General features: G+C 36.8%; 2 protein-coding genes across 3 annotated transcripts; both read right to left on the reverse strand.

The window, feature by feature from the left end:
- Window positions 1–410: 410 nt before the first annotated feature.
- On the reverse strand, window positions 411–4,209 carry LOC119084045 (ras-related GTP-binding protein A). The gene is made up of 5 exons (XM_037193879.1): window positions 4,007–4,209; window positions 3,815–3,914; window positions 3,517–3,734; window positions 3,044–3,457; window positions 411–982 (listed from the first exon to the last, which is right to left on the reverse strand). Exons 1-5 carry the CDS (start codon window positions 4,022–4,024, stop codon window positions 800–802), a joined length of 933 nt encoding a protein of 310 aa, XP_037049774.1. The 5' UTR covers window positions 4,025–4,209; the 3' UTR covers window positions 411–799.
- Window positions 3,954–7,606, reverse strand: LOC119084028. 2 transcript variants are annotated; one of them, XM_037193849.1, is made up of 4 exons: window positions 6,699–7,606; window positions 5,888–6,640; window positions 5,271–5,276; window positions 3,954–3,984 (listed from the first exon to the last, which is right to left on the reverse strand). In XM_037193849.1, the coding sequence occupies exons 1-2, from the start codon at window positions 7,557–7,559 to the stop codon at window positions 5,894–5,896; spliced, it is 1,608 nt and encodes a 535-aa protein (XP_037049744.1). In that variant the 5' UTR covers window positions 7,560–7,606; the 3' UTR covers window positions 3,954–3,984; window positions 5,271–5,276; window positions 5,888–5,893. The 2 variants fall into 2 exon arrangements, with proteins under 2 accessions (XP_037049744.1, XP_037049745.1); XM_037193850.1 differs by lacking the exons at window positions 3,954–3,984; window positions 5,271–5,276 and having other exon boundaries at window positions 5,822–6,640.
- Window positions 7,607–14,208: the final 6,602 nt, after the last annotated feature.

Below are 14,208 nucleotides of genomic sequence, written 5' to 3' on the forward strand. Positions count from 1 at the left end.
CGCGTTCCGTTTACATTTACAATCGGGTTTCATTTTTCAATCAAGTATCAAGCAAGTATCTCAAGCATTTGTGCAGCATTGATCCTTAGAATTGAATTAAAGTTCTCGATGTGATCCGTAAAGTCGAAAAAATTGAAGCCAGGATTTCAGTGTTTTGACTAAATCGAGGCGTAATATTCCTTATTCCTACAGTGTTTCGCTGTATTAGATTATTAAGAGACTTATTAGGCGTCGAGAGTAGTTAAGTTTCAGTTCCTCGTCAACATTTTTTTCTCTGACCTCTCTTGCAAAACGTTTCGCAAAGCTCAAAAGATCAAAATCAAAGACTAAAATGTCACACATATAAAGTAGCTTGCAAAGACAAAGGCTCCGGCAGATTTCCGTTAAGATGATTAAAACCAAAACCGATAAAAATGTAAAATTGATCTCAATGTTTTATTTCGATGGCAAAAATATAAAGTGACCGAATCTTCTTCATGATCCGTCAGTTAAAAATAGAAAATAAATTTTTGTAATAAAATCGCTTAATTTTACGCTTTTTAAGTCATAAAATGTTTTTTTAAACCAAAGAAGATTTTCAACGAAAAATAACAAAAAGAAATTAAAGAAAATTTGAATGTTAAATCAAAAATCAAGAAAAGAAAAGAATAAAAGAACTAAAATTCATAATTGTGGTGGTATGGGGGTAATTTAAGTTTAATTTTACAAAATAACAAATAAAAAAATGTTAGGAAGTCTCTCTACTTCACCCTACAGTCCAACATTTTTTTTCCCTTTGCTAAATTTATTGTATCGAATTTCAATGGTAATGGTGGGCTATGCTCGTACTATTTGGATTTTCCAACAATTCAAAATGTTTTTTAGCATTTCGGATATTCACCAGAGCCGCTTCGGATGGTATCGTCGGATCGGACATGACCACCATAACGTATGTGTTTGTTGTGAAGGTATTTATGAATGCAGCAAAGTCACTATTTCGTACCTAAAATTTGAATTTTTCGTTTAATTTTTAAGATTCTTAACTGAGCTTGGTCTTAAGTTAGACGGTACCATAACATGTTTTTAAATTGGAAGAGAAACGTGAGATTAAACACTACGGCCACACTGTTATGTTTTTGCTTCAACTAAGTCATTTCGATGTTTTCGATCAGATAAAGAAGTACTTTCACATAGAGAGAAGTGCATAGAGATCTACTTTACAAGCAATTCTCTTTCTATGTAAACGTTATCCAATCTCTACATTAAAACTTATTTCTCTCTTTCCGCGTACAATTCATTGAAAACAAGGTATCCCGAGAAGAAGCAAAAAGAAAGAAGTGTGACCCTAAAGTCAAATCTCATTGTTGCACTGACAAATCGACGACACGAGAAACGACGATTTCTGAAGAAACAGCGAGTTCCTGAAAAAGTCGACGATTCTTCATGAACTCAACCTTTATATGTCATTCTACAAAATGTTAAAAAATGGTGATTTCCTGAAGAAAAGGTGAGTTCTTGAAAAATGAGCGACTACTCACCGCTACTTCAGGAACTCGCCGTTTCTTCAAAAAATCTTCGTTTTTCGTGTCGTCGATTTTTCAGTGCAAAAAGACTGTCTGTAAGCGAGTGCTACTAAAAATATCAGAGACTATGCCAACGTTAACATATTCCAAACTAACATTTTCCAATTAGCCAGTTACGTACAACAATATCTTTTATCGGCAATAACGACATAACAATGAACTCTAGCTAACGCCAAAAATGGCAAAATATTCAAACATATGAAGTGACAGATTTTATGCCAATCTATTGAAGATACTCCGATCGAATCAAGTAACAGATTCGATAACTAACCTAATGATATGCTTGTCGTCTGTGAATGGTTGAATGATATCGTGATGCCATTCAATGCAGTCGAAAATGTTCTTGTTTTCCATTCGAATTTTCATTTTCCCCTAAGTTCAGTTTCAGAACCAATGCACGTTTTATAATGCTCGCAACGACAGGTCGGGCTCGGTGTCAATTTCAACTAAAATTTAATGTTCGACAGCGAACTTGACCTGAGCCAGAAATTATCGATTTCGGGTTCAACCCGTACCTGAATCGAAGCCGAATCTAAACTTTCTTTCGGCATTGACCCGAACCTGAACTCGGATCAGGTTCGAGTTGACCTTTTTCCAATCAGGTAGACCCTAAACTCCAGCTGGAATTTTTACGCGATCACAGGCCTCCTAGATTCAATGACTGTCGTAAAATTCCCTACGCGACCGATTCTCTAGCTGCTTGACTTTACGATTTTGAGCTGTTACCTTTGTGACAAAGGACTGTGATATGGTGGAAGTAAATTGCTTTTGAGGGAATAGGTTAATAGGTTGATTGAATTTGGAGGATTGAATTTGAATTTGAAAAAGTGATTAATGTGAACGTTTATGTGAATTTGATTTGGGACTGATGTAGACTTAGATGAACTGAGCGGATTGAGTGACGAAGCTAGAAAGCTGAATTGATTTAGTGTTTAATGTTTGATGTATTGACTGCGATAATGACGATGATTGTAACTGTGTCAGCTTATTTAAGTAGACGATAAAACCAAAGAATAAATAAATAAATAAATAAACTACACTAAGCAGTAACAATAACATCGAAAATTGACAACTTTTCACCCACATCTTCACTCGATCGATTTTTCCCATCTTCGAACCTAAACCAACAATTCCAAATATTCTTCAGGAAAGAATATTTTCGAGCTTGGATACGATTCACTCACGCTATGCTCTCTGCATACACAATATTTCGTTGATTTGGTATTACAAGGCATGGGTATGTCGATTCTACATTGTAGAATGGCAATTTGTGATAAATTCTCAGAATTCTCTTTAGCTATTCTGCCGTCAACTCTGCGAGATATTATATTTTATGAACAGTCATGCGAGTATGACTCAGTCTTTTGATTTTTCAGTATTCTCATATTACAGACAGCGACCAACTGTTAATTTGAGCGCAGTCAACATTAGCATCGATAGCGAATACGAAGTCCACCCGTACTTGTAATCATAGAACTCACCTCAATAGATTGGAATTTGGCGCCCAGCTTCGAACACGACAATTTAAATTGCTTGATGATGTTCGACACTTTCTCAAAACGATGCGAATCCCGATGTTCGACCCGTTGATAATGTGATATGACCAAAAATGTTGCCCGTTCGAACAGTAACACTTCCTCGGCCTCGATAATCTCGGCAAAATATCTCAGCGTATTCTCCAGCGCCTTCACATTCGGTATCAGCATATAAACGATATTCGACCAGGCTCTGTACAGTGTTTCGTCCCAGATGCTCGTTCGATAGCAGGTACATGAAAGCGGCGACGATAATTTCTTTAAATCATGTTCGCGAACACTGAAAATTTCGTCTCTTTGTTCTTCGGCCACCAGGTCCATTTTGTGGACTAAGCAGAAGATCTTGGCATCGGGTGAATTCTGGAAATGGACAGGCGATCGAATCTATTTTTTTCGTCGAGGGCATGAGATTTACTTGCCTTATAAATAGCCTCCAAACAGGACTGGTAGTAATGCATGTCATTATCCAGTTCCCTGCTCTCCACATCGAATACATAAATCAACACTTCCACATTCCGAAAGATGTTGTCCTTTTGCGAGGCAAAGTATTGTTCCATGAACGACTCTTGGCCGCCACAGTCCCATAGATTAAGCACTAAATTTCCAAGGAATCTGACATGCGAATGTTCGACATCAACTGCAATTCAAACAATGTTAGCACATCATCATTCGTTTGGTGCAGAAGTCAGGTCAAAATTTCAATGGAAAAACATTTACTTGTAGCACCCAATCGTCTCGTGTCTCTGGCTATGTAATTGGCAAATATAATCGATCTCATACTCGTCTTCCCCGATCCACTTTTGCCCATAAGCAGAACCTACAAACGCCCAAAAATACGACAATTTCGTCAGGATAAAACAACTCTACGATTGACGACAGGACATTGTGCGACGATGTCACATTACGAACCTTTTTCTTCATATTCATTTTAGCTGATTGTTGTGTGCGACTGTGTTATAGACACCGTCTACGGTTTCCGTATAGCGTCCGATCGTAAGTGAATTAATTAAGTCTTCCAAACCAAACGAAAATGTAAATGAAAAACTGTCCGCACTGAGCTCCTCTTTCTTTCTCTTCTACTGTCAGAAAGTCTTAGTGGAATGACAAAACGTCAATGGTGTGGATTTTGTGATGTGTTTTGCCCGTTTTGCCTTCTGTCAAAATGTCGAACTATTATGTCAACCGCCGCTTAAGAGATTGTAATGTCAAGCGGGAATTTTGAATTTCGACCAAGACACACATTTATACAGCTTCATGAGCAAGTTTGTGATGCCAAGATGGTAAGCTTCAGACTGATGTTGTTCGGAAAACCAATTACTGAAGATCCTTCTTTCGGTGACCTCCAATACTATTCTGTGTGGAACCAGTGGCAATTGATTCATCGGCGAGGTGGAAGCAGTTATGTATCACGGTGGACCATCAAATATCAAAACTCTTACAATACAACAAAGGAATAGCGTACCTGATGATATGGTGTGGTCGTAGATCAGATCTAATTCCAATTATCATCAGACTTCATGACCCTCTCCTTCAAATGTCGAGAAGATTACCGAAATAAATAGTCCTTTCTCGAAGCATGGGACAGTCCTGATAAATTATGACATTTCGAGATATTTTCACTAAATCTGAAACGACGGTAAACTTGTCGTTTTCCTGAATGCTATTGATAAGACGAATTCATTTTCTGACAGCCTAACGAGCCATTCGCCTAGTCGGTTGGCCTGTAGAGGCGCCAAATTTTTTTTATAGTACTTTATAGTTCTCCTATAGGAGAATGAAGTTTAGAAATTAAGAGTAAAATCTATTACAATTTAGTACTTTTCTTCATCAAAAGTCTGCTGTCACTGAATTATTTTTTCATGAACAAACTTCACTGCTGTGACATTTCACTAGAATGAATCAATGTGAAGTTGTTACACAAAAAATAGGACATTGAAGCACTATAAAAAAAAATGTGGCGTCTCTACAGGCCAACCGACTAAGCGAATACATCAGAGGTGAATGGAAAACACTTCGAGAGAGTCGACACTGCTTTATTTACCTTGGTTAGCAGGTCAACAGGGTCAACAGTTATAATAGCATCTAAGTGGAAACATGCAGAAAGGTGACTCCTGGGAATTGGAGCTACTACAAGTCTTCAAAACCTCTTTCGGTCAAAAATATTCAACCGAAATATTAACTTAAGCTGCTTAAGTGTTGAAAGCTTGCTGCATGACACAATGGGATGAACAGAAACTGTTGGTGTTTAAAGAAGGATTCTTCGGACAATTTTTGGAGGAGTTAATGTGGAAGGAAATTGACCCATAAGTTTTAACCATGAACTGTACCAGTTTTCCAACGAGTACAATCACAACATAGTAAATACAGGCAGGTGAACTTGATATGACTAGGGACCTGAATAACCTAGTATAGTCTTATATTTATTTTGCGAAATAAAATTAAATCAATTATGTCAGTGTTCATTTGACTTCATTTTCATAGTGTGTTAGGCCTTATTTGACATCCAAGAAATGAATCGCTTCTGCCTGGATTTACTTTGCCGTGGTGCAATATAATCTTATTTCTGGCCATTGAGAAGCTGCTTTCATCGACTTGACTCACCTGACCTGATCGACCTGAAATTATTTTTGTCGTGAAGCCTTATGCCAGAGGGATCCTTCAATGGTCAGAGCGATTTCTTAGGATTGGTGGGAGTAATTTTCTTTTGACAATGTCGAACATTTCTGATGTTTGCAAATTGATTTATTGATTGAGATTCATAGATTTCGATTGACACGTGGCGTTGCCAGCATTATTTCAAACTCGGGTGCATCTCTCGTAACGAAGGACAAGCCCGTATATATTGGTTCCAATTCTAGGCGATTCCCAAAGTAACTCCCGTTTGTTGTAGACTAAATTCCATCCTCTTGGAATGGGGAAAGTGTTTACTGTATGTGCATGATTGAATAGCAGTACACTGTATCTAGCGGCACAATCGGATAGAAACTGTTCGTTCATTTCATCTATAATCACAGTAATTGAATCAGTTGCCAAGCTGAACATTCGAGCGAACAAATTTACGAAGCTTTTCTGATCAATAAACGCTAGAGCACCGGCACTTACAATATGATTGAAGGACTTTGCCTTCAATTCTACCACAATATTTTCCATGAGTCCTACGTGAAGCTTTTCATAATTATCGGTCAATTTAACCATCTCGGACGACAAATCTATTCCCACCAATTTCGCGTCATATTTTTTCTTGATTATTTTTCCCACCAAGCCCGTTCCACATCCCAAATCCAAAACAGCTCCACCATAGTCAAATGTATCGGTTAAATTCTCCCAAATCGCGAACAGATTTTTGCCTTTGACTTCAATAGCAGCGTCATAATTGCTTGCCGCCACACCGTTGTATTCTTTGAGAATCGCATCAAAACGTCTCTTAGACGAAATGATCGTTTCAATCAAATTTTCGTGTCCCCCTGGAAATGTTGATTCGATAAGGAAGTCGTCACCATACCTATTTCCAAGCTCCGCAAAAAATGCCGGGCAGGGGTTGATCTAGAGAACAGATGAGTTAGAATCATTCACTGCACAGCCGTAAATTTTATTGTGTTACCTCCAACACATACAGCTCTGTTCCTTTGACACGAAAATCTACTCTTGCGTAACCACTTCCCAGTACACCAAGTTCTTCGTACGCTTTAACTGCCGTTTCTTGAATTTTTTCTTTCATTTCTGGATTTCCATCGAACAATTTGTATGTAACATCGCCGCGGTCAACTCCGACGAACTTTGTATCAAAATCTAAGAATTTTTTTGTCGGTGGCCAATCATCCGGAAAAACATAAATCAGTGGATGCAAGGCTATCACCCCGTTCGTTGTTTCTAAAATCATTACAGCAACTTCGTCGCCTTCAACAAATTCCTCGATGATAATGTCGTAATTTACGTTGATTTTGGACTTCAATAGTTTGACTTGACGTTCCATTGCCACGGCATCACGACAAACAGATTCTTGCGTCATATGCTCACTTCCACATCCTACAGATGGTTTCACAATCAATGGAAATTGGAGGTCGCCTAACTCCAATTGAACAATAGACTGATCATCTCCTTTAACTACAATGCTTTTCGGTGTTTTAATATTAGCCGACGTCACAGCTCGTTTGTAATCCAATTTTGTCAAGGATAAAAACTTCGAAGATGTTCCAATCATCGGCACATTCTTCGATTCCAAATACTTGATTTCGTTTACACCGGCAATATTCTCATTGACTGGTCCCCACAAGAAATGCCAAATCAAATCAAATCCTTCCTGTAGTATTCGGTCGATTTCCTCTTTGGCATTGTTTTTGGCGACGATTCTCTGCTCATAGACATGTTTATTGTCGTAGAGCCCTGGGTTCTGATACGAGTCATAGTTTTCTAATGATGAACCCACACCTTTGTACGAAGATAAGAGAATACAGATTTTCATATTGCAGTGTGGAGCTTGATTTTACTGAAATACAAATGAAATTGTGACGACATCAGAAATATGATAGTTATGGCGGCTGGAATGCAACCCTCCAGTCGGAGGAAATATAGACAAGAATGTGGAGTGAGTTCTTTTTAATAATCGAATTATTCCGTACCGTATAATCGCCTCGTTATTACCAAGGTATATTTTCGAGATATCTGCAAAATCTCAGCGAAAATCGACACAAATAGATTTATTAAAAATAACTGGAAACCAGAACTCTGACAACACGAACAGCAAAGATTTCATCCACAGCGACATAACCTTGCAAATGATTATGATGGTACGTTTCTATAGATGAAATTTGACAATTCGAAATGTTAACAATACATGAATGTATGTATTGAGTCCTTTACTGTCTGCCCCCTCCGGAAACTTGGTGTTACACGTACATTCGCCCTCCACGAAAAGCATTCATTTCATCTGACAGTATCGTGAGGGAACGTTTAAGTTCTCATATAATACAGATTCGTATAGCTGACCATCTGAATTGTAGAGAAACACGTTTGCAGAACGATCTTATTCCCAAAATTCCGAAGATTATGCAACGAAGGCTGAAAATCCTCCCACCTCGAGAACTTTTCAGGTATGTGTTCTACAGATTCGGTTTGGCAGGAGCGATTATAGAGTTCATTGAGGAGAACCAATTTGCCTCCAAATTGAGGAGAACCTAGGGAAGTGGGTTTCTAGCTCATCATCCTGATGAACTACAGCTGGGAATAGGGTGAGAAGAGTCAAATCACAGGGTTTTTTAAGGAATTGCAATTGCATCCCTGAGGTCAAATGAGGAAGAATGGTGAAAACCGTTTTTCTACCGAACTTCTCTGTCTTGTGTTATTCTAGAATTTGGTATAGAGTTATAGATATTCAGGATTTTGATTTTTTAGACTTTTTTGGATGTTTTCTGTACTTTTTGCTATTACCGAGGTGGTAATGGTAATTTGATCGCTACTTATGGTCCACCATCTTCCAAGTTCTAGAAGTTAGACTGTTAGAAGAGGTTGCATTTTGCCATTGTCGGAATTATGTATATCTAACATTTTTGGTTTTTATTAAGTTTTTTTTTATGTTTCTTGGATATGCATTAGGTGATTCGGACCGATATAATCTTCTAACCTTTGAATTTTAACGGAGTCTTCGCTTATTATTGTCATGGCTGTCATTAACAGATGAAGATTAGTTTTTTATAAATGATAAATGTTTAAAAGCCAGATACTATTTGTACGTTTCCCCATATTTTCTACATTCTCCTACATTTTCCTTAATTTTTCCCAAATTTTTTTTAGTAAAATGTGGAAAATCCTGGAAAAAAACAAAAAAAAAATCCCATAAAAAAGTCCCTGTTAAAAGCTCCATGAAGCTGCATTTGTCAGATCGTTTAAGAAGCAATTATGACCGCATTCTTTCAACGGTTGCTCATAGAACGACTTTTGATACTAAATTTATTACAATCGAAAATCGTAGAAAATGTTGGCATATTGCATCATAAGTGAACTGTCCTAGTTCGTGAGAGTACATAGTATATTACAACCTTGGTCAAGTAAGTGAGGACTGCACGAGTTTGAATATGTGCGTGAGTATAAATCTGAGTGTGAATGTTGGTGCAGCGAGTGTAGACGAAGGTGGAGCGAGTGGAGTCGAAGGTGGAGTGAGTGGAGTCGAAGGTGGAGCGAGTGTAGTCGAAGGTGGAGCGAGTGTAGTCGAAGGTGGAGCGAGTGGAGTCGAAGGTGCAGCGAGTGAAGACGAAGGTGCAGCGAGTGGAGTCGAAGGTGGAGAGAGTGGAGTCGAAGGTGGAGCGAGTGGAGTCGAAGGTGGAACAAGCGAAATGATTTCACACTAGGATATATCCGAGCGCATAGATTCAAACGCAGGGCTTACTTTTTGGAAACTAATTTCTTGAATTTCTTGAAATTTCTCGAATTTTCTCGAATTTCTTAAAATTTCTCGAATTCGAGAAATTCGAGAAAATTCAAGAAACTCGAAAAATTAGTTTCTTGAAATTTCTTGAATTTCTCGAAGTTTCCCGAATTTCTTGAATTTTCTGGAATTTCTTGAAATTTCTCGAATTCGAGAAATTCAAGAAACTTTGAGAAATTCAAGAAATATTTCTCGAAATTTCTTGAATTTCTCGAAGTTTCTTGAATTTCTCAAAGTTTCTTGAATTTCTCGATTTTCTCTAAAAGTTTCTAAAAAGTAGGCCCTGTTCAAACGGGTGAATATGACTCAATTATTTGGCCAAGTTCGCATTATATTTTATCACATTCACGTTCCGTATACGGAACAAGTAGCATTTCAGAAAAAATAACTTATTCGTTAAAATAACGTTGTAGCAACGTTGCCACAACGGTTGTGCAACCGTTGTTGCCCGGTTATAGTTTAACCTACGTCAATTAACCGTTGGATAACCGTTAAACAACGAAAAAGTTAAAAATGATAGTTGCTCTACCTTAAATTTTTAACTTTTTCGTTGTTTAACTGTTATCCAACGGTTAATTGACCTAGGTTAAACTATAACCGGGCAACAACGGTTGCAAAACCGTTGTGACAACGTTGCTACAACGTTATTCTAACGAATAAGTAATTTTTTCTGAAATGCTACTGTATACAGTTGAAAACACGAACACACAGTTATCTGGCCGGGCGCTGATTTTATAAATAAGCTTAAATGCACAGAGTCTACAAAAATCCCTTGTCGAAATTTGACACTCGATCGTTGCAACCAATAGAATTTCTCAATGGATTGATAAAAGTTTGACGACGCGACGCTTCCTTCAGTAGTTTATTTTTACGCTACCTGACATGAAAACTGTTCTACGACTTTAGGCTCTGAGCGGTAGAAGCGCCCTAAGCCCTAAGCTCAGCCGACATAAATATATTATATATTGATGTTAAAAATCGGTTTCACAATGAAGGTATTGCACCTAAACTTAAAGTCAAACTTAAAAATCATGCAGAGGGCACGACCTACTGTAGGGGAATAAAATTCCCTAATTTTTCCCTCACGCTTTATCTCTCTAATATAACTCCCTTGTTTTTATGGACGTTTTAGTTGATTTTTTATGTTTTTGAGCTAAATCAATTCCATTCAGATGGTATTTAAGGGAAACCAGAATTCAGGAATTTTAGTGAATTGAATTGCCTAAAATACGGTCTGATGGAAAGATTGTTAGCCTATAAATACATACTCCCAATTATGGTCCTTAAATAATAGAAAATCTACGACAATTGCCGAGGTGTGAAGCGTGTATGAAGCTAATCCCTAAAAACGGTCCTCAAAGTATGTAAAAGAGAAGGAATAAAAAAAAACTTCGGGTGTGCAATAAAACATTACTTAGTCGGTCGATATTGTTATTTTTAAGTATATCAGGCCTATTATCGCAATTGAAGCTCCTATAAGATGCAGTCTATGTATTCCATAATTTGTTCGAAATGCGTTAATGTAAAAGTTGAATGTTCCACAAGTCCGACAAAATCAAATTGAGAACTAGTTTCTCGTATATCAGAAAGGTATTGCACATAATGTCGATAGCCAAATTCATAACTAGTTTCACGTATATAGCAAATACATTGAATATGTCTTAATATCCAAATATAATACTAAGCTAAGGCATAATCAATATAAATGTATCGATAGACTGTGTATCGAGGGGTTAACGATTCTGGAAAATCATGAGACAACAATTTTATCCGCAATCGATCGACATTTTCTGAACGTTTACCCATCAAATTTTATTTGTATTACTCAAAAATTACAGGAGTTTCATTGGCATTTTCTAGGCCTTTATTTTCAACCTGTGAAAACACTTATCCCTCTTAACTTGATGATCAAAACTTGATTACATGTTCGATGTACATATGTGTCGAGTATATTTTTATAACTGAAAAACGGCCAGCCACCGAAATGAAAATCTCGAATAAAGTAGACCTTCATATGATGCTAGTGGTTCGTCAAGTTTCATTCGCTGTAATTTGATTGTTGATTGTAATTTGTTTTATATTCTCATTTTTATCGGGTATCGACTAGTCATAGGGCGGTCCTGGCACTGATGAGATCGAATTAATAGGGAATTCTTTGGTTTTTCATCTAGAAATGCAGAGGTTTGAGTCCAACCGCTGGTTGGAGGAAATTTGTGGAGCTTCATGGTCACCTAACCGTTTAGAATTTTACCTAGTTTTCAAAAGCAAGTCCAGATCTCGAAAAAAAATTAGCATGAGATATGCGGGTGGATGTCAGAGAAAACAGTATGGATGTCATTTTCCCTTTTTTTCTTCTCAATAGCAATTCTGTTGAAAGACAGCCCATTTTAGAGTGAGAAAGTCAGATTCATTTTCATTTTCTGTAACTTATTCCACAGACGACAAGGGACATGGTGTCCCTTGTATACAGTTACTTTGAGACATAAGTCATTGAAAAAAATGGAAAAAATCTCCTCTTTTTACTACTAGTCACAGCTTTCCATGTGATACCGAACATGCATTAGGGGTAATGGTAGTGATACGATAAATGTACTTTTTATATGTCAATATGGCACTCTACTCAAAGAGCCATTCAAGGTTTAGAGTCCGGTAAATGACCGTTTTTAGCGAGAACAATAATAAAATCTGAAAATTCCATTGATGGTGTTGAAGCTGAACGATATTATGTACGTCTACGTCATGAAGACTCTGTCTGTTCTCCTAATCATCCAAAAATTCTCTACAACGAAGAGTGTTTAAAAAAACAGAAACAGAGAAATGCAAAGATCTGATTTTCTTCTCTATTTTCAGTAATTGCAGCAATAATTATTATGTTTACGATCGACTCAAGGAGTAAATGAACCAATAAATAACTGGTTTCTCCACGCACTTAAAGTGTCGTTTTAATATTCCAAGAAATTAAGAGTCAATTAACTGTTGTCGTTTAGTACCACTTTATGTATTTTGCTACCTGCGAGTAAAACAAAAAAAAGAGAAAAAAACCCCGAGATCAAAACAAATTTGTATCGAGTTTATGGAATAGATAAAAACCGACTTGCAATTTCACTAAGTGAATTATATTTTGAATTCCGACATCACGTACCAACCAGACAATAAATGTGAACACGAAAAGTAAATTAAATAAAACAAAAAAATTATTAATTTCCTTTGTTCAATTAAGAACTTTGTGACACAAAATTTGAGTAAACAAAAAAATCAATTCAGAAATATGAATTGCGTAAAACATACTTTTGATTATGCAGGGCCGTAGCTAGGATATAATTTCACACGGTTAGCTTAAGTGCAAGAAGACGTACAGAAATATGGTTTTTTTTTACTAAACTCAGCCGTTCATATTGTTAGGATCTTTGTTTCCGTTTCACAGGGAATTTTTAGACCCGTACGAAGTACACGAAGTACTACACAGTGAGTTTGAATTCCTGAGTAAAAGAAGTTGTAGGAGTTGAGTGAAAATCCAAACGATTTCTCGTTGTTATGTTGGATTTTCATATAAGCCTATCTATCAGAAATATGTCTTCATAAAAATTCAAATGTAAAAAGCAAAAAATTTTGATTTCTTTCCCTGTTTGATAATGTTAAAATAAAGACTAAAAGTTCGAAAATGATCATATTTGGGTCGATTCGTCCTGAGCTACACTTGTCCAAATTTTTTAGGGTTTTTTTCGGAAAAGAAAGTTTAAAAAATCGGATGACCGACTCGCGAGTTAGAGCCCTTGGTCTGAACCAACCAGGTCAAGCCGCCAAGAATTTTTTCTTTGCAAATAGGTCAAGCTAATTTGAACGGCGTTATGTCCTTTGGAGTAAGCGTATATTGTTACCTGCTTGGCCATACACTGAAGATAGTGTTTTTTACGTATATCTCGAGTAAACTTTGACGCATTTTATTTTATTTATTTTTAATTAAAAGGGGACGAAAACCATGAAACGGTTGTACTGTTTTCAGTGTCCTGAAAAATGGCCGCCAGACATCATATGGATTTCAGTAAAAATGAAATTACTCGGTAATACTTACACAGTTGACGTTAAGAAGGAAGTCCATTAGAGACATATTTAGATGTATATAGAAGCCCATTTTAAGCTGTATATCAACATATTTCGTTGTAAAATTCGCAGATACTCTTGTATATACCTAAACATAGCGGTCAAAATTGATGTAAGTAATTTTAACGGAAGAGAAAAATTAAAAGAGAAATTTAAGGATCCAGCGTACACTCACGGAATTTTGAAAACCGACACATTTTCTGTTTCTGTGTTTTACTTGCATTTTTGATTTCTCCATATCAAAATACATGCAAAATCAAACAAAAACCAGTAACCCACAAAACAGAAAATGTGTCGGTTTTCAAAATTCCGCGAGTGTAGATTCAAAATATTTGACTATTATTGACAATTGGACTGCGAACATCATTCTATAGTTAGATAGGGTGGACCCAGCCCACTCTCAGCTACGAGCCTGTTTAATTGCAAATTGAGTTGAACTTAATTCCATAAATGTACCCAACCTACATAAAAATTCGATTTTTTTTTTTGAAAAATACACAGGTGAAGGTAGGACATATGTGTACCATAATAAATACGGCCAATGGAAATATAAACTTTTCGTTTTATCTTATATTATCGTGTACAGGTA

Source organism: Bradysia coprophila, unplaced genomic scaffold (genome assembly GCF_014529535.1).
Source record: "Bradysia coprophila strain Holo2 unplaced genomic scaffold, BU_Bcop_v1 contig_732, whole genome shotgun sequence".
In the NCBI taxonomy this organism is placed as follows: domain Eukaryota; kingdom Metazoa; phylum Arthropoda; class Insecta; order Diptera; family Sciaridae; genus Bradysia; species Bradysia coprophila.

Coding starts and splice junctions, on each gene's coding strand:
- LOC119084045 (XM_037193879.1), bottom strand. Junction 3,735..3,814: donor GAGACGATTGGGTGCTACAA/GTAAATGTTTTT, acceptor TTTGAATTGCAG/TTGATGTCGAACATTCGCAT. Junction 3,458..3,516: donor GTTTGGAGGCTATTTATAAG/GCAAGTAAATCT, acceptor GTCCATTTCCAG/AATTCACCCGATGCCAAGAT.
- LOC119084028 (XM_037193849.1), bottom strand. CDS start 7,559: ATGAAAATCTGTATTCTCTTATCTTCGTACAAAGGTGTGGGTTCATCA. Junction 6,641..6,698: donor CAGAGCTGTATGTGTTGGAG/GTAACACAATAA, acceptor TCTGTTCTCTAG/ATCAACCCCTGCCCGGCATT.